The sequence below is a fragment of the Kryptolebias marmoratus genome, linkage group LG6 (genome assembly GCF_001649575.2).
Source record: "Kryptolebias marmoratus isolate JLee-2015 linkage group LG6, ASM164957v2, whole genome shotgun sequence".
Lineage (NCBI taxonomy): Eukaryota > Metazoa > Chordata > Actinopteri > Cyprinodontiformes > Rivulidae > Kryptolebias > Kryptolebias marmoratus.
Genome location: NC_051435.1, coordinates 30,447,629 through 30,473,703, shown reverse-complemented (window position 1 = coordinate 30,473,703; position 26,075 = coordinate 30,447,629). Strand labels below are relative to the sequence as shown.

The following is a 26,075-nucleotide window of genomic DNA, read 5'->3' as shown; positions in this document are numbered from 1 at the left end:
TCAGGGGGGTCACGGAAAAAGCTGAAAACACCCAAGTGGTTTCTTCAGTGTTTGGCATTTAAAAAAAAATTACAATATATGAATATATATTTAAAATTTTACAATAAACATATTATATAATTTTTCTTTCAACTGATGTTGGCTTCAAACACTTCACTTTAGCTTTAAGGGTCACTGTGTTGCTTGTGGATTCTTGTGATGTCCCACTGATATGTAAGGCTTACAAATGTGTGTTTCTGACTGATGCTCAATCCAATCTGACCTGACACATGTAGTAAACTCATTTTCTTGATACTGCGTTGTCTGATCCGGTATGNACCCCAAACTTGTCCCCACACCACAGAGGAACTCTTCACTCCAATCTCATATGTGTTACTCTATCACCTTACATCATTCCAAGCTGTCTTCCCTCTCACACCCCCCACTGGCTGTCTGAATCAGCTGTCTGGTGTAACCAGAGACAGATGTGACCTCATAACTCCTAAGATTCTATATAACAGTCACCTTCAAAGATTACTGTGTTGTTCTGAAATGTGATAGAAGCAGACATAGGATTTTTTTGACATTTTTCTTTACTTTTTTGTCAGCCCTGGGCCTTCATCCTCCTCTGTAAACTGGTCTCAGAGTATATTTGAAGAACTGCAATCCAGGTTTCCTGAGTGGTCTGAAAATGGAGAAGATCAACAAGAAGAAGCGACCTCCTGGAACAAACATGAACACAAAAAAAACAACTCACCAGTAAGTTACTGGGTAAACAAGAAGTTCATGTCTACAACAGATGTTTAAATTAGGAAGACACAAAAACTGGAATTATTTTGTTTGTTTTATGGTTTTAAGAAACTAAAACATGGTTGAGTAGATGGAATTCATTTTTTTTTGAAGTCAGAAAACATTCTTAGCATTGTTTAAGAATTTTTAAGAAATTATAAGCTTTAAGTGTCTTTTAAATTAATCTATTTAGCAGTCTTTAGTTTCACAGGTTCTTAATTTAAAAAATAGCTCAGGAGTTCTGAAAATGCAGAGATTCTATTGAATGTTTTTCCATCCCAAACCATCATTTTTGGGTTTAATTTTTTTTTCTTGGGGAAGGGGGTATGGCTTGTAATTAAATGGAGTACTGGATTACTTTACGTTATGGTCAAACAACTAGTTGAGATCAGTTCTTCAGCTTTGTACAATCCTACAAACTTGTGTTAAATATCCTGAGTGAAACCAAAACTATTTGGATGAAGAAGATGATTTATTTGCAAAAGGTTGCTCAACCACTGACTTTTCAATAACTCTGGATATTAAAAAGCAAAACGGTGACTGGTCTATAGTTATGTATTGGGTCTGAATTACCAGTTTTCAGAAATATAAGTTTTTAAAAGAAGTCAGGACATTCACATTTTTTAAAGGACAAATTTACTAAGTGGGTTAATGGGTTTATCAAAGTGTTTGTGTTTTTTATAAGTTCATTGTACAAATATATCAGACCCTTGATTGTTTAAGATGATTTATTATGTGTTGAGTATTACATGGGTCAATCTTGAATGTAAACAGTGCTGTTTCTAGCTATGTGGGGGCTGTATGCAAAATGCTGCTTGGGTGCCCCTAGTTTGCCAAATGATGGAGAGATTTCTAGCCCATTAGATGACCCACCGAGATGCTTTTTATTACTTTTTATGAGCAAAACAGAACAATAATAAAATGAATACCTAAATAAATTGAGTAACAACTTAGATAAACAAAAATAAAGTAGGTCATTAGCTATTTACTTAGTGTCAATGTGCAAACAAAACAAAAATTTTACAAGAAAAAAACAAAACTTGTAGTAATACTAATATTAGTAAGAAATTTTACATGTAACACTCAAATCCCTTAAGAGCTATTTTGGATCTGTTACTGTTTGTTTGGCCATCACACAGAATAAACAGAAATCAACACAGACTGTTGCCTGAAATGAAAATATAATAAATCAGCATCTATTTTAAAGGGCAACAATAAACACAACACTAAAAATAATTGTGTTATTTTTTTAAGGAAACATGAAACTGTATAACATTGCAGTGAAATTGCAGTGATGTTGCACATGGCAGAAATATACAATTTTTTTTAATACATATATATATATTAAACATCATAATATACAGTGCCCCTTTAAAGCATGTACCCAATTACAAAGTTGTCACTTTTAGGAGGTTTCTGTCAGGATATATGTGGGTTTTGTTGTTGTTGTTTTTCAGTAGTTTTTCTGTTTTGGGTTTATTCTTTTTGTTGTGTTTTAATGAGATGTGTAGTGTTCAATTTTTGTTTTTCTGAGCTCATTTGCATATTTATTTGTTTTTACAGGAGGCACACTGTTTTTCATTTAGTAGAGACAGCATCATCTTCCAGGTTTTTAAACCACAAGTGGCATGATATAGTTTTTGGTGTTTTGACTTTATTTCTGGTTGTTTTATTTAGTTATTCTGAATAATTAATATATAGTAGTTTTAAGTGTTCAGTTCTTGTAGTGTTAACTATCATTAGGTTTCCTCAGTTGTCCTTCCCTCCAGTTCCACCCAGACTCATCTGTCTTCATTAATCAGCTCACCTATAATCAATCTCCTGTTTTACTTTGTTCATTGTTCCATCTGTTTGAGTCCTTGTTAATTGTCATGCTGTCTATTATTTACACTAGTCTTGTTATTGAAATGACTGCTGAAACCTGGAACTCCTCATTGGACCTGCACTTGGGTCCATCTAGTAACCTTCCCACACATTCACACGCACAGTAGTACAGGCTGTCAGCAGAGGATAAAAACATTTGTCACTTAGAGAAGTTATGATGTTAGTCTAATCTCAGCATCAGATCATAATTACTGATGACAGAACATACTGATGGCCTTTACTGACCTTTTGACTAAATTTATTTATAAGGATGTTAATGACAACCTGCTTCAAAATCTCCTGCTGCATCAAAATATATAGCTTTAAAATACAAATCTACAGTTGAATCAACATGCAGAATATATAATTCCTTTTGTGGCATTTACAGCTCCAGGATAAGACATTTTCGACAACCAAAATGTTCAAATTTTGGACAGAGACACATTGTTTGAGAGGGGCTGAAAGAACTTTAAACAAAGGAAGATGTTTTAGATTTCAGCTTTTTAAAACTTTCACTGGTGCAATAGGCATGATACCCAGTCATTTTCCCTTAAATTCACAGTTATGCATTTGACCCAAGCATTTCTCTTGTGAGCCAGGCAAACAAAAACCCTAACAACTCTCCATTGTGAGGAAAGGGATATTAATCTGCATGGAAATTGAGCTAGTGTAACAGAACATCTCATGCAGTTTAAGGCTCTGTTTACACAAGGCCGATCTCCTGGAAACCTTTTTTTTTCTAACTTTTTGGATTTACCATGTCCTGGATGATGCCCTCTGATGCATTACTCTGCAAGACTGAGAAAAATAATGATGGAAGAGATTTTTTAAATTTGATTACATCATTCTCTGGTAAACATCTACTATATAGATAGTCTTCAGAAAGGCAATGTGTAACCATGCAGCACCATTTTACAGGCTACCATGTTTTTTTAGCACCTTTAAGCTGGCTGACATTATCAAAGCCTTCCACTTCTAGTTAATGTCAGAAGTCAAATATTCATGGATGGCAAATGAATGACTGTGGAGTGTCAAGTTCTCTTCAGTGATTCCTGCTGTCACATATTTCAGACAGTTTTATGAGCAGCAGTCACTCAGGGCGTCCTGCTCAGGCCTTCTTAGATATCAGGCAGACGAGGAAGATTGTGACAGACATGTAACCTGACACAGAGAGAGAGAGAGAATCTGCGTGTGTACTAGCTTTATTTCTTAAAAGGTTAATTAATATTAAGCAGTCCTTCCAGGATTTTGCAGAAGTTTAATGGCAGCTTTTCTAGTTTTGATGTTTTAAAGCATGACAAAACAGACAGATGAATTTAGGTAACTTTTTCAAATAAGGCACCGTTGCTCTAAAAGACCCTTTATTTCATCTTCTCTAAACTCAAGTTCCTGTTCTGGAAATATCATGCTGACCTTAGCATTTGTGAACACCCAATCAGTTAAAGATAGATAATGTTTCTTCTGCACTCATAAAAACATATTTCATTGTTGAAATGAGATATGCATATTTGGTTACTAACCTTTTGAAATATAAAAAAAGATTGTTGATCAATATTTGTGCCAATATTTGATATGAAGATTATTCAATTGTTTAAAATATGTGTATTTCTCTGTGCCCTAAAGGAGATTGAGCTGTGGAAGAATCTGTGGACAGAGTGAGATAAGACGTTTTTGACAAACTCCAAGGTTTTCCAGCATGAGCAATCAGAATGTTCTAGTTTGTTATCAAATTTTGATAGCAACTTAACCTGCCTCCTTTTGGAGGTCTAATCAGCCTCTGAATTTTCCCAAAGTATGAAGTGAACAACTGGTTTGGTAAGGCACAGAGATAAAAGAATTACAGAGATAAAAAATGTAGTAGTTTGGGTCTGGCTTTATATTTTACCTGATTCAAGTTTGATAAAACTCTTCATTTCCAATCTGACACTTCCTGATCTGGCAGAATTATTAACCTCCTCCTAAAGTCCTAAAGTGAACTATTTATCTAAATTGTCTAAATTCCTTCTACATATAGTCCCAAACAATCTGTACAAAAGATTCATCTGTTTTACACAAAATGATAATCAGTATTAGTTCAGATCATGAAAAGGGTAATTGTTATTCTAGAATACTAGCTTATTAAGATCATTGTTGAAATAATTCTCAAAGTAATTGCTTCACACTTATTCCTTAAAACAATTTAAAACATTATTCTCCATATTCTTAGCCAGTGGGGAAGTGAAGAAGATGATCTGGTTTCAAAAGCAGAGAGTGATTGATAAGTGGACACAGGTGACTGATTACAAACTGGGGACAGGTGCAGATGGGTGTGGCAGGTAAACAAGTAATGAGCTGAGGAAAAGTGAATGATGACAGGAAACACGGAGGGCACAGGGAACAAAACACCACAACATAAAACTAAATCCAGAAACAACAAAAAATAAAACAGAATTACAGAAACAATAAACCTAATACAAAAATAAACTAAATCCTGACACAATGAAGCTCACAAAGAAAGGACCACATTATCCACAGTTAAGCATGGTGGAGGATCCATAATACTGTGGGGATACTTTGCTGCATCTGGCACTGGAGGCCTTCACTGTATCACAGGAATCATGAAAAGGTTTTAGAGCAAAATGTCCCACTCAGTGTAAGACAACTTGGCTTGAGACAAAGGTCATGGATCCTCCAGCAAGACAAAGACCTGAAGCACTTATCCAAACGCATGCAGGAGTGGTTAAAAATGAAATAAATGGACTGTTATATCACTGAAAAGGACACAAATGGTTAATTTAAGGACATAAACCATTGAGAAAAAATATGAAACAGATTTTTTTTTCTTTCACCATTTTCCATGACTTTGCAGTGAGTTATGTTAATGCCATGTCATAAACTATATGTTGTGTTTACTGAGATGTGTTATTTTTATTTTAATCTTCAAGTACATTTTGTGGCTCTAAATAGATTTATTTAGTGGGAAAAAGAGAATGGAATGGGTGCAGATCCCTGGGTTAGAAAGTAGACTGCCGAAAGAACGGAAAAAGATCCATTATCATCTCAATAAACAGCTCTTTCAACAAATTACAGACCACTAGCATTGATGTCTCAGTTTAGTAAAACAATGGAAAGGATATTTAAAACATGAGACTTCTATGCAGAGTCACAAATTTTCCTTTTTGTTCATCATCTAATATTAGGAAAGCTCAGTTTAATAATAAGAAAACAGTAGGTGTGGTCTTTTTATTGTAGAAAAGGGTTTTGACCAGTGTGGAAAGGATTGTTAGATAAAATGTTAAACATTGTAATTAAAGCAAACTTCTTTAGGTGGATTAAAGATTTTTAAATTGATAAAAAAAATCCAAGTGAGAATTTGAAGGTTTTCTATTTTTCCTCTTGTGGCAAATGGGGTTCCTCAAGGGAGTCCTTTTTTAGTCCTTTTTTGTTTTATAATATGAATAATGACATCTAAAATGCAATTGATTTAACTTTTGGTAGATCCTTATTTGCAGATAATAGAACAATATGCAAACGATGGAAAAACATTTAATAAGTAGTCAGCTGTCTTAAAAACACTATTAATTTGGTGGTGTGATACTTTTTTTTATTTTGAGAAGAATAAAGTAATTTATTTCATATGTAAGAAAATACCTGAAGAATTTCAGTTAATGTTACATGGCAAAAGATTAGAAAGAGTAAATATTGTAAGATTTTTAGGTTTATGGTTTGATAATAAACTCACATGGCAGAATAGTTAAGTGTAAGAAAATTATTGATAAAGTGAAATTTGCTGAGAGTAATTATTAAGTGGCTAATTTCCAAATAATGAATATTTTATATATTGGCTTGATAAGATCAGTGTTGGATTGTAGACGTGTTGCATATGGGTCTGCATCAGTTTTTCATTTAAAATAATTGGATGTAATCCAAAACACAGCTATAAGAATTTGTTGTGGAGCAATAAGAAGTTCTCCTGTTGATGTGCTGCAAGTTGAGAAAAGGGAAATGCCTTTGGACTTCAGAAGACTTTTATTTCATTATCATTTTGTGTAAATTTACAAGGCTTTGATGGAACTCATCTTGTTAAAAGAGCACTTAATTCATTTTAGAAATAAAGTCATTTTCAATAAGACGTTTTAAGTGGATTATTCAAGAAAAATCTGAGGAAACTGACATTGCTAACATGTTGTTTTCTTCACAACCAGAATTGGGTAGATCATCAGTGGCATTTGTGGATGTTGACGTCCAATTCTCAGCTAAAATTTCAGATATTATTTTAATAACTCTGTGGAACTTATAGCAATAATCATGACATTACAATGGTTAGAAGATGTCAAGCCACCTCAAGCAGTGTTCAGATTCTCTTTCAGCTTTACACAATATTTAGCCTGCAGATTCAAACAGGAAACAAGATTTTCTCTGTGAGGTTTAATGCATCTATTCAGGATATAAAACTTGGGTTGGATGTAAGGTTTGTTTGGATTTTTGGTAATGAACTAGCAGATCATTATGACAAAAAAGCTATTAAATCAGACAATATTCAGATTAAAGCTAAAACTGGTAAATCAGAAACTAAAGTTTTCATTAAGAACAAACCAACAGATTTATGGCAGGGGAGATGGAATCTGAACAGTACAGAGACAGATCTATGTTCTGTTTAGCCTTGTGTTGGTTTCATGAGACAAGGCAGACGAAGCAAATGAAAAGAAACTAGAATTACAAGATAAAGAATAGGGCATGCAGTATTAAATAAGTGTTTAATCATCATGAGGAAGCATCATAATGAAAAATGTGAATCAAACAAAGAAGACCAATCAGTTATTTGTGTCATTAGGAACTGTCAAACTTATCGATTAGAAAGAAAAAATTTAAAAGGATAGAATAAAAATGATCTGTAGGTGATCTAAAAAAGGTAATATAAAAGGGTATAAATATCGTAATTAAAATATACGCAGAAAGTAATGAAATACCTTTTTGACTTCTTAAAAAACTGGGATAATTAGGAGAATTTAATTTATGTTTAATGCAAGCTTAACTTTGTCTGTAAGCAAAATTTTACAATGGTGGCAGATGTAATAATAATAATAATAATAATAATACCAGTTATTCTGCTATTTATTTATTTATTTATTTATTTATTTATTTATTAATGAACCTCTTTGTTTACATAAACAGAGAAAATCAAAGAAACAAAACACAGTATAATATAAATTATGCCACGAGTGTAGCTTCAACAGTCAATACATTGGTATGAAAAAAACAAAAAGAATAGAGAGCAGATATTACAGGCATGACAAATTAAAAATATTTAGAGATCTACAACATTGCTTTCTTCAGCCTGCTGATTTTGCGCTAAATCCCCTGCTACAGCCTCCAGTCCAGGAGGGGGCAGTAAAGCACCTATAAACTGTCCTGGCAACCGTCACAGAAAAAGGAAAAAGAAAAAAAAAGGAAAAGAGCGTGGTGTTGATGCGGATTACTCAAATACGACAGGCTGAAAGATAACCAGGAACCTGCAGTAATTACAGAAACTTACTCGAGCTCATCCTAAAAAGGTATTTATAAACCGTATAGACAGAGAAAGTATGTATTTTATCTAAAAGAGCTTTACTGGCTAACATTCCAGCTGAATTACCCAATATGGCTTCTTTTCGTCAGGTTGGATGAGACAGCCCAGTGTTTTGCATTTCACATTTTCTTAAGTAATTTCGTTTTTCTTTTACTGTGTCCACATTTGGCAGAATTCTGCGGTAAGGTTATGCTATTTACTGACTGATCGCCGGTAATCACAGGTTGGCTGTACATTCCGTGTGGAGGCTGACCGATCCGGTCCGAGCGGGTGGAGGTGCCTCTGTTCTGCGGGGCAATAACAGTCAAACTTGTCCGATAATTTAGGAACGTAAGTATCGTCTTAAAGATTAGAATAACTCTGTTGAGTAACATCATAATAACAAAAGGCTTGAATGTATAATTTATCAAGGCTGCACAATGTGGTGGGTTTACCGACATCATCAAATTCTGAAAGACCCGGATGCAGCGCCATCATGGAGGTACTTGCAGAGATAAACAAGTTGTGTTAAGTTACTTTTTCATGTGTTCATTATGTTGTAGGTGAAAGGAACAATCAGTTAAGCACATGAAACCTGCTAGAATGAACTGAGTTAGAGCAGAGACAGAAGGAGCAACAGGGCCATTTCCGTCCTCTGGAAATTGTATTTATAAATTTGCATGAAGATTAACTAAAAAATACATTTTCTTATCAAACAAAGTGCCCTGCAAGTGATCTAATTATAAGTTTAAGATAATTTTTTGAGGGATTATTGAAAAACTTACTTAAACACTGAAAAAACAGCATTTGTCATCTGTCTTCACTCTATAACATTACACTTTGCAATGAAAAAAATTCTGAAGAGATTTTATTTTTTTGGTATTTTTGCGTGACTGCATATCTCATCTATGCTTTACATACATTTCTTTCAAAAGAGAGATGGGGAGAGCCTAGAAAACCAGTCAGTTAAAGAAGAAATAGTTGGAGCAAAGTACAGTGAAAGATGACAAAGAGACATTGATACTTTTGCTTTGTGCAGTTTTCTCTCAACATTGTTTACTGCACAGTGATATGATGAGCACAAAGGGTCCAGGCCCTTTTCTGTCATCTTTATTTCTTATTAAATGCCAGTTTTTGTGATATCATTGTTCTCTTTTTCAAGCTGTCTTGGTACATTTAGGAAGGGTTGATTATTTATTTAATTATTTTTAATCTGATTGTGCTTTTTGGCTACTACATTGTAAAAAGATCCATAGTTTACAAAGGTAACCTAACACTGTTTTATCTTCAAGTACCTGCTGGATCTGAGACTTTCAGAATTTTGTGACAATCTTGAACTTGAAAATCTATTGACTTTGCAATATAAATGTCTAAAGCAATATTGCAACGGATGCCAATAAATTGCAAACACAAGCTGCATGCCAGTAATATATGTGGCAATCAGATGGACGCCACTCCCCATCCTAAATGTCTACAGCTAAGTGAGAACAACCAAACTACATGGAACACAATGTTGTGAGAGCTGTTATGACAGAAGATAAATACAGTTTTATCACAAGGTTCCAGACTTCTTCCATTTATAAATGATGGAGGCCACTGTGCTCACTGAGATCTTCAAAGCAGCAGACATTTGTCTGTATCATTCCCTAGATGTGTGCCTCAAGACAATCCTGTCTCAGAGGTCTACAGACAGTTCCTTTGACTTCATGCTTGGTGTTTGCATTCTGACGTGCACTGTCAACTGTGGGACCTTAAATAGACAGGTGTGCGCCTTTCCAAATCAAGACCAATCAACTAAGTTTACCACAAGTAGACTGCATTTAAGTTGTACAAACATCTCAAGGATGATCAGTGGAAACAGTATGCACTCGAGCTTAATTTTCAGCTTCATGACAAACGCTGTGAATTCTTACATAATTGTGATTTCTTAGTTTTTTTTATTTTTATTAAATTTTCAATACTCTCAAAATCTTTTTTCACATTATCATAATGGAGTATTGTGTGTAGAATCTTGAGGAAAGAGATTAATTTACTACAATTTAGAATAAGGCTGTAACATCACATAATGTGCATAAAGTGAAGCCCTGTGAATACTTTCCAGATGCAGTGTGTTATTTTGTGGTTTGCTGTGTCCTCCCTCATGGTGAATAATTTTAACACGGACAGAGTGCTGTGTTTTACAGCCTGACATGCAGTGCATCTGATTTAATTTATGGGAATAAATGTAGCCTGTTAAATTGGAAGGGTTACCATCACTTGTATTTAATTACTGTTCCGTTATCTGCAGGTGTTGGCTGTAGTCTGCCTCTCAGCTCTCAGAACTTCCAGCCTACCAAGCCTGCTGAGCATGGACTGCTATCACTAACTGCAGTCCAAGACAGTGGAGCTGGAGGATTTCCATACTAGTGCTGAACGATATGAAAAAAATCCTATATCACGATATGGATAAGTTTATATCATGATAATGATTTATATCGTTATCGTGATATAAAATCATCCATATCGTGATATAGGATTTTTTCCATATCGCCCAGCACTAGTTCCAACTAGTGCTGACATCTTGTTGCAGTCTTTTTGTGGGCTGGTCGAGTTGTTTCTGTACACTCTGAAGTCTTGCATATGCTAACTGAGAGTGCCTGAAATGCCCTACAATGTGTCTTCCTTTGGTAATTATGTCACTTATACTGCGCTGTGACAGCACTGCCTCATGAATGGCCAGCTGCAGGGTGTGAGCCATACACCCCAAATTTGGTAACCCAGCATCTGTCATAGCTTTTACCATGTTTCTAGCATTATCTCTCAGTATCATGTGTATTTTGTCTTTTGGAATATTCCATGTTTGAAACATTTTTTCAAATGTTGCTGCTAAAGCTACAGCAGTATGGGAGCCAGAAACCACCTAGGCATGTAGAACATCTGGTTCAATCCAGTGAGCGGTCAAACTCAGCATCAATACGGGACTGACGTCCGAGCTCTATATATCTTTCTGGTTATTTGCTTCACCTTCTGACTGTCAGGCTCATACGGACGAGTGTTGGTAATTGCGGGCTGCGTTAACTCCCCTCTGACTGCTCCGGGTGTCTTCTTTTCATTTTGTGCAGTGTGCCTCGAAAACTCACCATACTCCGCCAAGTGGTTGTTCTTTAAATGTCGTATTAAATTCATAGTGTTGAAAGATTTTGACGTGGTTCCCCTGCGAGGTACTTTTCCGTTGCACGTGTTGCAGGACGCAAACTTCACATCACTGTCACACACGGTGTAGAAGTTCCACACGGCAGACATGTTTGTTTTGAATTTGCAGCCGCACGCTTGCGCAGTGTGAAGGAAAGACGTAGCTACGCTACACTGCACACAGCGCCTCTACAGGCTGCAAAGTATAAAGGTTTTGTGATCGGCAACAAAAGACATTGATCGGCGAACATCGATTACATACTTTTTCCACGAATATTGGCCGATAATGATTGGTGGCCGATCAATCGGAACACCACTAGTTTTAACAGTTAAGGTATGTGTGAATCTGATTCTGGTCAGACTGCCTTACAACACAAACATCACTGTACGTCACTGCTACTAATAAATGCTATTTCACTTTTCACAATTTGTTTGAAAATCAGAGAAGTTTACTTTCTGTGTGAAGTCCTGAAATGAAACCAGGGCAGCAGTGGTCTTTTCCTAAAGTGCCTGTTGTTGAGTGGCGAGACTGTTGGGAGGTTTGTGCTTAAATATTCCCTCTTATGCTCAATGACAGACGGTAGCCATTTCTTTTTGCTATTAGCAAGCTTTTTGAACTTGGTGTTGTTTGTTTGTTTGTTAGATATTTTTGTCAAATTGCTTGTGTTGAAAGTGCTAGATTTCATCTCTTCTCTTGACAGCTTTGTGGAGTAGAATTACAGTCTGCTTTACTTTTGTCTGCATCATTCACTTTAAAATCCCTCATCATGACTGACATGCTTCCTTCCCTGGTATACCTGACTGTTTACCTAAGAGGTGAACATCACACTGCCTTAAAGTGGCAGTGTTGTAGCCTTTGAGGTTTATCTAAGGTGTGAATATTGCTAGTTGGAACTTTACCCAATACCCAGCCTTGATAATTTAAAGTAGTGGTATTAGTATCAAGCAAGTTTATGCTGCCAGGCATCAGCATTGCCAGGTATCTTCCCTTGCCTGCCGCCTGGCTTACATTGCTATTTACCTCCACATGGAGGTGGCATCCTGTCCCTTTCTGGCTTGGTTCAGATGAGCACCAGGCCCATGGCTTGATCGCCAACCCCCCACCCCCACTCTCCTAGGCGTGGCACCAGGAGGGTCCCGCAATTTCTCTTCTTTCTTTTCTTAGAGATGAGGTGAAAAGCTCTGTCACTCCGGGGGGACTCGGATTACACCTGCTGCTCCTTTGCATCAAAAGAAGTCAGTTGAGGTGGTTTGGGCATCTGATTAGGATATGTCCTTGAGCCATCTCTTTGGAGGTTTTTCAGGCATGTCCTACTGCAAAGAGACCCTGGGGCAGACCTAGAACTTGCTGGAAGAATTATTCTTCTATTCTAGTGTGGGAAGACCTTGGGATCCCCCAGGAGTAGCTGAAAAGTATCACTAGCCAAAGCAATTTCTGGGTTTCTCTCCTGGACCTGTTGCCTTCGTGACCTGTCCATTGATAAGTGTCAGAAAGTGGATGGATGAATGGATGGGTGGTGTCAGTACTGTGGTATCAAAACTCTAGTACAGGTACAGGTAGACAATATTGGAACAGATACCCTATACTGGTATTTGTATTGGTGCATCCCTAATTGTTGCATTTGTAACTAGAGATGGTCTTTGCTTTTAAAGTTTCAATCCAAGTCTCATTCCAAAACCTGCATTTATATTCATTGTTGTGCATTTTCTGTGTTCAAGACATTTGCTTTAGGTTTTCTATCTTGACACTTTGATGTCTTCCTTGGACCATGATCATGGCCTCTGTTGAAGATGCAACTTTCAAGAGCTGGGACAGCAACTGAAGGACCTGTCGGTGGACACCAGCGGTGATGGAGGCGATCAAACTGAAGCAGGAAGCCTTTAGAGCTTGGCTGTCCCAGAGAACTGAAGCAGCTGACAGATACAAGATGGCCAGAAGGACTGCTGTTGTAGATGCAAGAACTTGGGCATGGGCAGCATTTGAAGAGATTATGGAGGAGGAGGTTCTGGCAAACCAATTGTTGATTTAAATAGGGAAAGCGGGCTTCATCCCAGGTTGATCTTGGCTTGGGTGGGGAACTGCTGACCTGGTTTGGAGATATTGTTGGACAGTGGAAGGAGCACTTTGAGGATGTTATCCACCACCATGATCACCTTTTGATGAGTCACAGCCTGACTTATAGGAAGAGGAGTTCATTACCATGGCTAAGATAGCCATGGTAGTTAAAAAATTCCCTTGGGGCAGGGCGTCACTCTTTCCAGCCTACCCAGGAAAGTTTACTCTAGGGTGTTTGAAGGGATGCTCTAACTGATTGTTGCTGTGGGAGTATGGGTGCCAGGGTTACTGTTAAGGGGCTGTTAAGGAGTCCTTGTATATTTAAAGCAAGAGCTGTCGAGTATCTTTGACACAAAGTTGAGCTCCTTCTCAATGCAGGTTGGACCGTGTCAGCACTGTCTCTTGTCTCTGATCTTGTTTGAGGTGGTTGTGAACAGGAAAGTGTCTGGTTTAGAAACCCCAGTCTAGTTTATCCTTTTTGTAGTTGATGTGGTTCTGTTGACATCTTCGGGCCAGTGTTCACTTGGTCTAAGTTTCCTTACTGGGCCTGTTGTCTTTGTGACCAAACCATTGATAAGTACCGTATTTTCTGCACCCTAAGGCGCACCGGATTATAAGGTGCACCGCCGATTTTTGAGAAAATTTAAGGCTTTTAGGTGCACCTTTATAGACTGGAAAATACGGTAGTAGAAGATGGATGGACGGGCAGTAAGAGTTTAGACCTTACCTACAGAAAGTGCACAGTCGGTATTCATAGTTAGATACAATAACAGATATTATTTCACCATGTTATTGGTTTTCAGACCTCGTTGGTTCTTTGGTATTGGGCATGTTAAATCATATTCTTTAGTCATATGTGCATCAAATGTTTCCCTTGAAGTCAGATATTGATTGGAGTAATGACAGATGAAAAGAACTGCTAGTGTTCCACAGACCTAAACCTTATTTTGATGAAATCATTCAAGTATATCACCTCTGTTTAAATAAAGTTTTTTGTTTTGTTTTTATACTCAGGAACTTTGAATGTCCAAAATTATTTATATTTATTTACCTTTTATGGCAGACAGCCAGACGAACTACTACTGACTGGTTGAAGCTGATGCTACAGTCTGCTTTTAATTTGCAATAATCCAGCTGGCTGCCATAAAAAGTCAGTAAATGATGAATATTATTATTATTATTATCGTAACTATTAATGGTTTATAATAGGAACCTGTATTATTGACCTTCTTTTGCTTCACCCACTTTAAGCAGACCTGTGTAACACGTTCCGGTTCAGTCCGTCCCATGGTTTACAGAAAAATGAAACGGGACATTTTAATTGCACTGCAGTCTTTGCATATAAATGGTTGACACATGGAAACTCTTCATTAAACGAGGAGAATCTGTACTGTTTTGTAAGCAAACACACTTAAACACATCAAATCAGAACTTTCTGATCACAAGCTTATGATTTAAAAAAAAAACAAAAAACAGCAGAACACACGTGTTTCCAATTGTAAACAGGGATTTTACATGTCTAATTTCTCATGTTTGTTTTTTATGGCGAAACTACAGACACAAAGGAACATGAACAGTGATAAAATCAGTGAAGTTCACACTTTAAAAACACAATCCAGCTTTAATCTTTAAAGCTGGATTGTGTTTTTAAAGTGTGTAGTTGAGCGCTAAAAGCTATAGACCGTTCATAATAAGATCAGCCTTTTTTAACATGCAATAATTGTGAACAACTTCCAGGATGAGATGTGATTTATGGGAATATTCTCGTGTTACCTCCAGGATGATATAAAATCAGGTTGTATTTTCCATGGGAATTGCTTTGATTTGCTGGACAGATTTTACTATAATGTTGATAATCCATCATAAGTTAGTAAATGTTGTTTTGGCAAAATGAAGTTTTAAGGATTATGTTTTTGTGCAACATAACTTAGTTATTTTATTAACTCATTTCTGTTTGAATTTTTCTTGCTTTTTAAAAAAAATAATTGTCTTTGCATACGTTTTTTTTTTTTTGGTTTTTCATCCTTTGTTCATGTCATTATAAGAGATTTCTGATGTGAGGACATTTTTTGTGACAGACACTACAGTCAAAAAGGCATACTGTTAACATGTGTTTGTTGGGAAACACTTAATCTGAAAGCTAGTTTTGAAATGAGAACTCAAGTCTTGTTATAATAGTATATTTATGCTTTCCACCTCAGCCTCACTGTGCACACACAATAATTCACACTTTGCTCCTTCCCTTTCTTTGGACCCACCAGAGACACCCGTTTCATTTGTGGACCTGTGATTGTGGCAGCAGCACTACGACTCTCTCAGATCCAGTCTCTGACTCAGATTGCTCTCCGACAAATTGCTGTGTTAGCTTCTATCATTGTCGGTGGTCAGATTCACCAAAGTGAGCTTGCAGCAGTGTTGGCTCATCACCTTGCTCATCTGAGTCTTTTGACCAGACAGAAAGTGTTGGCTTTGGGGTTAGACGTCCAGACTAACAGAACCAGTTCTACAGTCACTGGACTGGGTCCGTCTGCTGAAATGTATCACCCTCAGCAACAGGGGTCACAGCCATTTCCTAACACATCCAGACCTCCTGCAAGCCAACACCCGAACAATTTGCAGCCCATGGATTTCCAGTTTTCCTGTCCTAACCAACTTCCTGATGCGCTAGAATCTGCCCTGGCTATACGAGGCAGGAGGGACATGGATCACCGCAAGATGGACCACATAAATCAACCAAATCAACACCAGAACCAAGGCTCAGGTTCTGGGATTGGCCAACACAGAGACTATGGTTCTAACCCTGTATCTCTCCCTGCTGATAATCAGTCGGGGCTCCAGCAAGGAGTCGACTGGTCAAACTATCAGCTCCCAACCAAACTGTTTGCCAGTCATCCACCAACTCCTGGTCATCAGGGGATACAACTGCACAACCAGAATAACCAAACAGGAGCAAGGACACTAAACTGGAAACCCCCTGTAAGGGACTTACCATCACCCCAAACCCGGCAGACACATGGTGCTGGAGGTGGGGGCGAAGGTCAAACTTTCTACACACCAGAGAGTGCAGGAAGCATCTTGGCTAGTTTTGGACTTTCAAATGAGGACTTGGAGGTGCTGAGTCATTACCCTGATGATCAGCTAACTCCAGATACTTTACCATTCATACTTCGTGACATCCAGATCAACAAATCAGGCCCGCAGAAACCTGCACCTTCCACTTCCTTAACGTTTTCTCATAACATCCGTGATAGGGCAGTGCCTCCTCCATGCTCTCCAGAAGTGCCCAGCATTCTGACAGTTACACAGACAGCAGGTAAAATTATTGACTATGGTCATGCCAGTCGTGGGAAGGATGACAATGATACTAGAGAGACTTTTAAAAGAGAACCGCTTTCCAGTGAAAGGACAGTTAAAATGTATCCAGCAACATCATCTGCAGCAATCCCAAAGGTGGAAAAGAATGAAAGACATGTTTTAGAACACAAGGAACCTAGCCAAGATGATGAGGACTATCGCAGGACGAGCAGAGAAAAGCACAGAGATGAGGACTATCGGAGGACAACCAGAGAAAGGCACGGAGATGAGGACTATCGCAAGACAAGCAGAGAAAAGCACAGAGATGAGGACTATCGCAGAATGAGCAGAGAAAAGCACGGAGATGAAGACTATCGCAGGACAAGCAGAGAAAAGCATGGAGATGAGGACTACCGTAGGATTAGCAGAGAAAAATGCAGGAGCAGTCACTCACCAGGGAGACAATTTGCACCTTTGCCTAAATCTCATCATCTGGACAAAGACTATAGACACATGGAATCCAAACTGAGAAGCGAGGGTTCTTCAAAACTACCTCTGTCCTCTTCATCTGATTCAAGACCTCATGGTAGCAGCAGCAAGAAGTTACCAACCCCTACAATGATAAATGATTTTGCTGCTGTGTCTCCAAAAGTGTATCCCCATACCTGCTCCTTGTGCAACATACAGAGTGATCAGGAAAAGGTGAGTGCTATCACATCCTTGTACTAAAACAAAAGCTTGATTTTAAGAATTTTTCACCAGGCATTTGTTAAGATGTGATTCAAAAGGTTCATTACTTTTTTCAGTCGGACTATTTGGTCTTTTTATTATACAGTTGAAACCAGATGTTTACATTCCCTGTATAAAATGACATCCCCATTTCCCCCCACTGTCTGACATTAAATCAGACTATACTTTTCCTGTGTTAGGTCAGTTAGGGTTGCCAAAATTACTTCTGTTTACTAAATACTCAAATAATAAGTGAGAGGATTTTTTTTATTTTTTCAAAGTCACAAGTTTTCATCTATTTTCTTAGTATTTGATAGCATTGCCTTAAAACTGTACTGCTTGGGTCAAACTGTTTAGGTTTCCTTCCATTCTTTCTGACAGAATAGGTGTATCTGAGTCAGATTTCTAGGCTGCCTTGCTCATGCACGTTTTTTCAGCTCTGCACACTAATTTTCTATGGGAATAAGATCAGGGCTTTATAATGGCCACTCCAAAACACTGACTTAGTTGTCTTTAACCCACTTTGTAACTCATTTGGCAGTATGCTAAGAGTCATTGTCCATTTGAAAAATACTTTTGTGCCCAAACTTTAATTTCCTGGCTGATGTCTGCGATGTTGCTACAATATTTCCACATAATGTTCTTTATGTTGCTGTCAGAGTAATGGTTTCTTCCTCTCTGAGTGACCTTTCAGCCCATGTTGGGACAGGACTTGTTTCACTGTGGATAATGATACTCTGACCAGCTTCAGCAGCATCTTCACAAGGTGTTTTGTGATTGATAAACATTTTGCACCAAAATGTGTTCATCTCAGAAACACAGAACCCGTCTCCTTCCTGATGGCAGGACGTTCCTATGGTGTTTATAAATGCTTGATGAACGTGGCACCTTCAGGCATCTGGAAATTTTACTCAAAAATTAACCTAAGTTGTGGAGGTTTACATTTCTCTTCCTGATATCTTGGTTGATTTCTTTTGATTTTCCCATGATGCCACACAAAGAAGCAGTGTGTTTCAGGTGTACCTTAAAATACATCCACAGGTCTACCTCCAGTTAGTTGGGTTAGTTGACAACATCTATCAAAAACTTCAAAGCCTTGATATCATCAATTGGGCTTTCCCAAATTGTTTGTAGGTATAACAATCGTAGTGTACATAAATCTATGACTTTGAAGAAAGTTATTTTAAGAATCTCTAAAGTCTTATTAATATTGATGTCATTATTTTAGCATTTAACAAATAGACTAATTTGGGAAATCCTAGTTGAACTAAAACAGGAAAGGTTTAATGTTAGATGGCAAGAACAAAAATGGTTGTTTTGTGTACTGTGTAAACATCTGGTGTTAACTGTACTTAATTCCAGACTAGATCTATAACTAAAAAAATGATTCCTTTTGAATAATAAAACCTAAGATTGCACAGTATACTACAAGGTTCTATGAAAGCATCAGTCATTTAGTTTTACTCTCCATTTTGATAACAGAAAAGTCACTCTTTTACATGTTCTAACAGGAAAATGACACTACAAAGGTATTTCAGAAAGAAGGTTTAATAAACCGGGTTTATCATAAACTCTGAGTTACTTACCCTGAGTGGAGAAACTCAATTGACCATAAAGAGCTGGTCACTGCAACGTTTGTATTTCGACTTGGGGGCCAACAGTAAAGATGCAATATTGTTATTATAGTTCTGTTGTGTTTTTAGAAGTTAAAGCTGTATTTTCATTGAGCAAGACGACTTAGATAATCAAACAAAATAACTACACGTCCACATGTGTGCTTTGAAAATAGATTATTACCAGGAAGATTGGAGCTAGATAACTACATTCTTCTTCTCCTGCATCCCTTTACCACATTTCTTGAAAGGATGATGGTGTAATGAACTAAACTGTCCAGTGAGGCTGATGAATCTGTCAACATACTCTTAATTCAAAAGGAGTTCCTGGATCATATGTTAACTGTAAATTTACTGAACATTGTGCATGTGTTTCTTCAACAGTTAGCTCATTTCTGTCTTCCAGTAACACCTCAGGCCTTTTCTGGAGTTAGCACAATCCCATCTGACTTACACAGAGGAAAGATTTCATTTTTCAACTAAACATGTTATTCAATGACACGACTGCTTTAATTTGCTGTAGGTTATCAGAGTTACAAATTATTAGTAAATCAGTTTGTGGAGGGCCTTGGGGGTGTAATTTCTGTGAAACACATGTTTTTATAGATAAAAGAACAGGTTTCTTGCTCAGTAATGATTAGTGTTGGAAAACTGACTTACCTAAGAACAAAAGTTCTAAAATCACATTTTAAGACTGATTCACATGGTTTATATCCAAGTTTAGGTTTTTACAGTCAATGAACTGCTCAGAAAACACTAACAGTAATAATTTTTCTTACTTCCATAACTTATTTTCAGTAATAGTCAATTTCTACATGAATAAATATTTATCAGTATACATCCTGTCATGGTTCTGCACAGTGTTGTCTAAGGTTCTGTTGGATGTTTATAATAATTCAACTTTTAGCCTACATTCATCTGAATGAAGTTTTTTTTTTTTTACTATTTTGTTTGGAAAAATTCCATTATGTATTTTGTCATTCTTTAGAAATTTTATCCAGCATAAAAAATGGTCCAATCCATGATTTGTACCACTGTGATGTAAAAGAAATCAATCTTCAAAGTCAAAGTTCTGACTATTTTTAAGATTTTAATTTGTTTGTGCCAAACTAATCTGCGTCCTGAAAATTCAGTTTTTATTGACTTATTTTTCTCTCTGAATAATAGAGTTGAGTAATGGTGTGACGAAAAGACTTTGTTCTTTTTAAAAACAGTGTCTTTATGTTTCTTTCTGCCTGCATCCATATTGTGTTAATGACTGATTCATCAGAAGAAGTGACAGAAATGTACTGAATAGGAACAAAAGTACACACTGCTGACAGTAAGCCTGCTGCCAGATTAATGTCTCTTTGGTGTTGCTTGCTGTTCTTGTTTATCCTGTCTGTGACAATTTTCTTCTGTTTATTTTTTATTGAATGTATTTTCCTCCAGGACTGGGTGGACCACATCAACACTGTGGATCACACAGCTGCATGCAGAGACCTGCGCAATAAGTGAGGACATGTTCATGTGCTGCTAAAACCTTTAAACCTGCTGTATATATAGGCAAGACAGTGAACGCCTCACTGCCTCCAATGTGTGCCCCATCACACTCATGCTCCATGAATGTGCTCTAAATCCCAGATTAGACTCTGTAGAATGATGTATTCAGATTAGCTTTGTAGAGATGTAGTAGAGTGCCTTATAAATGTGTGTGGATGGATAAATGAGGGCACAGACTCTGTTGTAAAGTGCTTTGAGTGGCCTGGTTGGCTAGAAAGGTGCTATATAAGTGCAGTCCATTTACCGTATATTCAACATGAGAAGGACACAGGACATATAGAGATAAGTGTTACGTGAATAATAACGTTTGGCATAGCAATAAAAAATTTTATATGGCAGCTATAGTTTCTTAAATAATTATTCAGACCTATTTACTTTTTTTTTTACTTTATGATGCTACCTGGAGCTACAACTGTTTAAACCACACATGTACATCTTGTGGCCCATGCCTAATCTGGCTCAAGCTACACAGATTACATCATTGAGGGGAAAAATATTTAAATATTGTAGCATTGGGTTGCAACATAATAAAGCGAAGGTTGTAATACTTTCTGAAGCCAGAGTTCAGAAATCATTTAAAACTTCAGTCTGATTCATTTCACTGTGAGTGAACTAACGAATGTTTGTGTGTGTGTGTGTTTGAAGGTATCCAGACTGGAAACCAAATCTACCAAGGTCAGTTAGACTCCTGGCTGTTTCAGCCTGTTCGGGTCAATTCTGTTATCTTGGCTCAGCCTAAGCAAATCATTTGAAGGTGCATATATAATTATTGAAAAGGAAAAATACTTTTTTAATTAACACAAGAATGTGGAAAAATAATTTTACCTAAAGCACAGGACATGGATTATCACACTGTCATTATTTACCAAAAAAAAAGCAGACAGTTTGTCTTTAAAAAAAAAAATCCTTATGAGTTCAGAAGCTACCTTCAGGTGGTGCTGGTGGGATGTAATGATTAGCATACAGGTGTCAAACCCAAGCCCTCACGAACCACTTCTGTACATGTTTCTGCTCTTGCTTCAGCACACCAGATTTAAGTAAACGGGTTATTAACAAGGTTCTGCTGGCCAGTTTCACACCTCTTAACTGATTATTGTCAGTGTTAACATGGCTATTAAAGCAGCAGTTTGGTCATTTTGCTACTCTGAAGTATTCAGGTCAATGTTAGCACAATGCCATGGGGGAAAAACTTAAAAAAATAAACATGACAAACAGCACGACTTAGGTTGATACAGTTTTATCTGGATAAACCACAAGACTTCTGAAACGATGCCTTTTGAATACATGAGACAAAAGTGGACATATATACCCATAATGTACAACAACAAACAGCATATCAGTGCAAACACCTCCTATCATCTGTCAGAGGGGTGATGGTTTGGGCTTGTTTTGTAGCCACAGGACCTGGGCAACTTGGAGTTGGTGGCTGTGGATCAGTGGTTAAAACAGTCATCCCCCAATGAGATAGTTGGAGGTTCGGTTCTTGGCAGGAGTGTCCCTGGGGAAGACACTTAACCCTTCAGTGCCTTCGATGTATGCCCCATAGGTGTATGAATGGAGTTTAAAGCACTGATTAGTCTCCACAGAAGGATTTATTCAGATTAGCTTTGTAGAGTGCTGTATTAATGGTTGTGTGGCTAAATTAGGGCATTTTGTGTTGTAAAGTGCTTTGAGTAGCCTGATTGGCTAGAAAGGTGCTTTATATATACAGTCCATTGAGTCGACCATGAACTGTAGATGAAAGATTCTAGACTAGAAATAGACTGAAAATGTCCACTTTGGGCAATGTCCAAAGTGTGTAAATAGACAGTTGATCAAGTTGTAAAATAAGATGCAGTAGCAACTGCTACTGCTAGACTACTGTAGTAGTTGCATGACTTTCGAGCAAGAATGTTCTATATGTTTTTTTTTTTTTGTTTCTTAGGTCTGCAAGTTCATCTTGTTAAATATATGTTTAAGTTAAGCATTTGTTATATTTTAAATGATTTATAAATATTGATTAAAAAATATAATGTTGTAAATTGGCCATTAGCTGTCCTGGTTTGAAAGGATGGACATTTGCCATAGGAAAAACTTGTGTTGGTCAAACTCTGGTCTAGAGTCAAATGTCAGACTGGGTCATACGACATCAGGGAAATGATCCTAAACACAGCAGTTAATTTATAACAGAACAGCTCAAAAAGAAAAACACAAAGGTGTTACAATTTCCAAAATGAAAGTCCAGGGGTCTCATTTATAAAAAAATTGTGTAGGATTCATGCTAAAAGTGTACATATGCCCAAAAGGTAGGTAGGTAGGTACATTTATTTATATAGCACTTTTCAGCACGAGGCAACTCAAAGTGCTTTACAACACAAGAACAAAATTACAGACAAAATACAAGAGAACATGATAATGCAGGTACAAGATAACTAAGCTAAAACATGACAATGCTAACTAAGGTACAGGATAACTAAACTACTAAACAATGCTAAAACTAACAGTACTGAACTATTTAAAAGTGCCCCAGGCCTGCTATACAGCTGAAGTAATAATTACTAACTAAGATAATGAAAAAATTAAACTAAATGTACAGAACTAAACTAAGTGTACAGGGAGGGTAAATAAGCTAAAACATGAGAATGCTAAACTAACGATACCAAGCTTTCTAAATGATACCAGGCCCGCTATACAGCCTAAGTAAAACCAGACATATCTAAACATGAGCTAAGACAGTCAAAAATAGTAGCTAAACTAAACAGATCTAAACATGACTAAATGTACAGAACTAAACTAAGTGTACAGGAAGAGAAAGCTAAACTAAACAGTACCGAATTTCTAAATGGTACCAGAGTCCCGCTAAAACAGCCGATGTAGTAATTACTAAGATAGAGAAAGAGGGAAGGAGGAGGGGGGGAGTGAGAGAGATGACAGAAACAGCGGAAAGTGTGCGTATGTGTGTGTATTTGTATGTATAGACAGTGAGAAGACGGTGTAGTGTGTGTGTTGTGTGTGTGTGTGTTTGCAGATAGGTCCATGAATCACGTCACAGAGGCCCTTGTCTTTGATAATGATGGAATGATATCAGTGAACTCTGGACGGACACAGAGATGTAGGCAGAGGGGGACGTCTTGTTTACATAGTTCCAGGAGAAATTTGAAGATAGCTGACCAAGGTCAGCTTAGGGGAGCCAAATTCACAAACAAGCAGTAGTTGTTTTGGTTCAGGCAGACTGATTTTGTCTGCCTTGAAAGTCTTGCTGATACTTCTCAATGGCGAATCCAAACAGCCAAATTCCAGGATCATTCCACGTGTTCCGAGCGAGCAACTTTCTCCAAGATGTTACCCATATTATTCATGAGTTCCAGAAACGCAATTCAGTCTGCGGCCCTGTAAAAAAATCGCATCCAACTTGCGAGTCAGCTCGCGTATCCACACAGTTTGATTGCTGATCGCCGAACCCATCAAACGAATTTGACGATAAGTCAGGTAACTGCCTAATCCAAACAGCAGAAATCAAGTTATCAGAAATCCAAATACGTAAAGATCCTCCACGTCTTCCACAGACAGACTTGATAGACAAACAGGATTCCACCGTTTCCAGGAATCCAATGTGTATCCAGCGAAGAATGTCTTCTCAGGGCAAGCTGGCTCTCCTTTGGTCAGCCTTCCCGTCGAGAAAATTTGATCAATTGTGTTGAGAGACCAGCTGACCAGATCCATAGTTCCAAAAATGTTTGGAGGAGTATGTAAAAAAAGAAGTTCCGAAAGTTCCGAAAGCTGGTGGGGGGGGGGGGCAGTACAGGAGTCAGAGAGACAGAGAGAAAAGAAACACGTCCGCCTTCCACCAGGAGCAGAGAGCAAAAAAAAGGCGAAAATGGCGTAAGTAAAAAAAAATCATTCAGATTTATAAAACCATGCGCAGGCACACCAGCAAGCAACTTACCTTTCTAAATCACACCTGTACCTAAAAGTTGACGCACAAGGTCCCTCCTCAGGTTCTGCCCTCCACACGCCCACATTTAAACATAAATGGTCAATGCAAAGCACCTCATGAATGTGAAGGTGGATGACCCAGCTGATCAATGTTATTTCATGGTTACCAATGGCAACCATGGAGAAAAGAGGGAAGAAACAAAATTTCACAGAGGAAGAAATCAATGCGCTGGTGCATGAGGTGGAGAACAGAAAAAATGTCATTTTTGGGAGCCACAGTAGTGGTTGTTACAAATAAAAGCAATATTAAGGTGCATCTCCTGTGCTCTGGGAATTTAGAAAGGGGGGATTGGCCTAGGGGGGAGCCCTCAGGCACTTCCTCCTTTGGGGCAGCTAATCTGTGGGACACATCACCCTGGTGATCATCCAGGGAGAGGAATGTGATGGGGAGAAAACAAATGGCTCACTAGCAAAAGCATAAATAATACTGCTGTTTTAAAAGCTTAAGATAAAGTGGATCTAAGATTAAAGTTTGATTATGGAGTGAAATTAAATATCTGAGAGGAATCATGATGCAGTGTGGCTTCAATTGCCCACTTCACCATCTGTGTCACCACTTTCCCTCGTCTCCAAAACAAGCGTATATGGTACACATGGCTCAGAGTTTGTGTAAGGGACCGCACATTTTCCCGTCAAGTTTGTGTTTTATAGATCACAAACTTTGCGTGGAAAGTGACGTACGCAAGTTTCAGGCCCCGTTTTGTGTGTACGCCAGATTTATAAATGAGACCCCAGAAACTCAACCTGAGTGAAATGCTGTGGTGGTACCTTAAGAGAGCTGAGTAGAAGCCAATGTCTGCAAACCTCAGTGATGCCAACATAGCTGGAAAAGCTGTGCTGCTTAAAAATAATTACTGTAAATGCTACAAAATGTGTGATGGTGAAATATCTTTATTGAAATTTAAGGAGATCTTGGTTCAGATCAGACTATGTGGGTTTCTGGACAACAGTCCACCGCCTGGGAAGTCTTATTCACATGATCATGAGAAGGACTTAGTTTTCACTTTTTGTTGAGTAAATAATGACAGTGTGTGATATGATTTTTTTTTTTGTGTGTGTTTATGTGAAATTAGATTGATCTAATCATAAGACCAGATAAAAACAATGGCCTAATAAATACATTCCTGATCAAAATCTTAATACCAGTCAAAAAACTGCAAGAATTTGCATTTTGCACTATTGGATCTTAAGAAGGTTCTAAGTAGAGCTTCACAATGTTAAAGAAAAAAATCAGTGTAAGAGACAAAAACTTTTGAGTGGGGAATTAATTGAAAACTGCATTTACACTCAAACATGATTTTTTTCAGCTGATCAAAAGTTTAAGACCATAGCTCAAAAAAAACGAAACCCCCCCAAAACAGAAATCAAAGTGTCAAAACAAAAAGGACTCGGTAATGAGTAGCTCCACCATTCTTGTTGATGACTTCAAACAATCGTTTAGGCATGCTTGATGCCAGTGTTTCCAGGAGGCTAGTGGGAACGTTGCTCCAAGTGTTGAAGATGGCTTCACGAAGGGCATCCACTGTCTGGAACTGAT

General features: G+C 37.6%; 1 protein-coding gene across 7 annotated transcripts in view; it reads left to right on the top strand.

Moving 5' to 3' along the window:
* Positions 1-655: 655 nt before the first annotated feature.
* The window catches only part of LOC108247501 (zinc finger protein 638), a 52,713-nt gene continuing 27,293 nt past the window's right edge, over positions 656-26,075 (top strand). For 3 of the 7 annotated variants that reach the window (XM_025010460.2, XM_025010458.2, XM_025010457.2), the window contains exons 1-4: positions 656-738; positions 15,647-17,381; positions 20,453-20,514; positions 21,209-21,238. In XM_025010460.2, the coding sequence (XP_024866228.1) occupies positions 671-738; positions 15,647-17,381; positions 20,453-20,514; positions 21,209-21,238 (1,895 nt within the window). In that variant the 5' untranslated portion in view covers positions 656-670. Of the gene's footprint in view, positions 739-8,032; positions 8,166-8,288; positions 8,313-8,351; positions 8,510-15,646; positions 17,382-20,452; positions 20,515-21,208; positions 21,239-26,075 lie in introns of those variants that run through there. The other 4 variants (XM_037976292.1, XM_037976293.1, XM_037976294.1 and 1 more) reach the window with 4 other exon arrangements.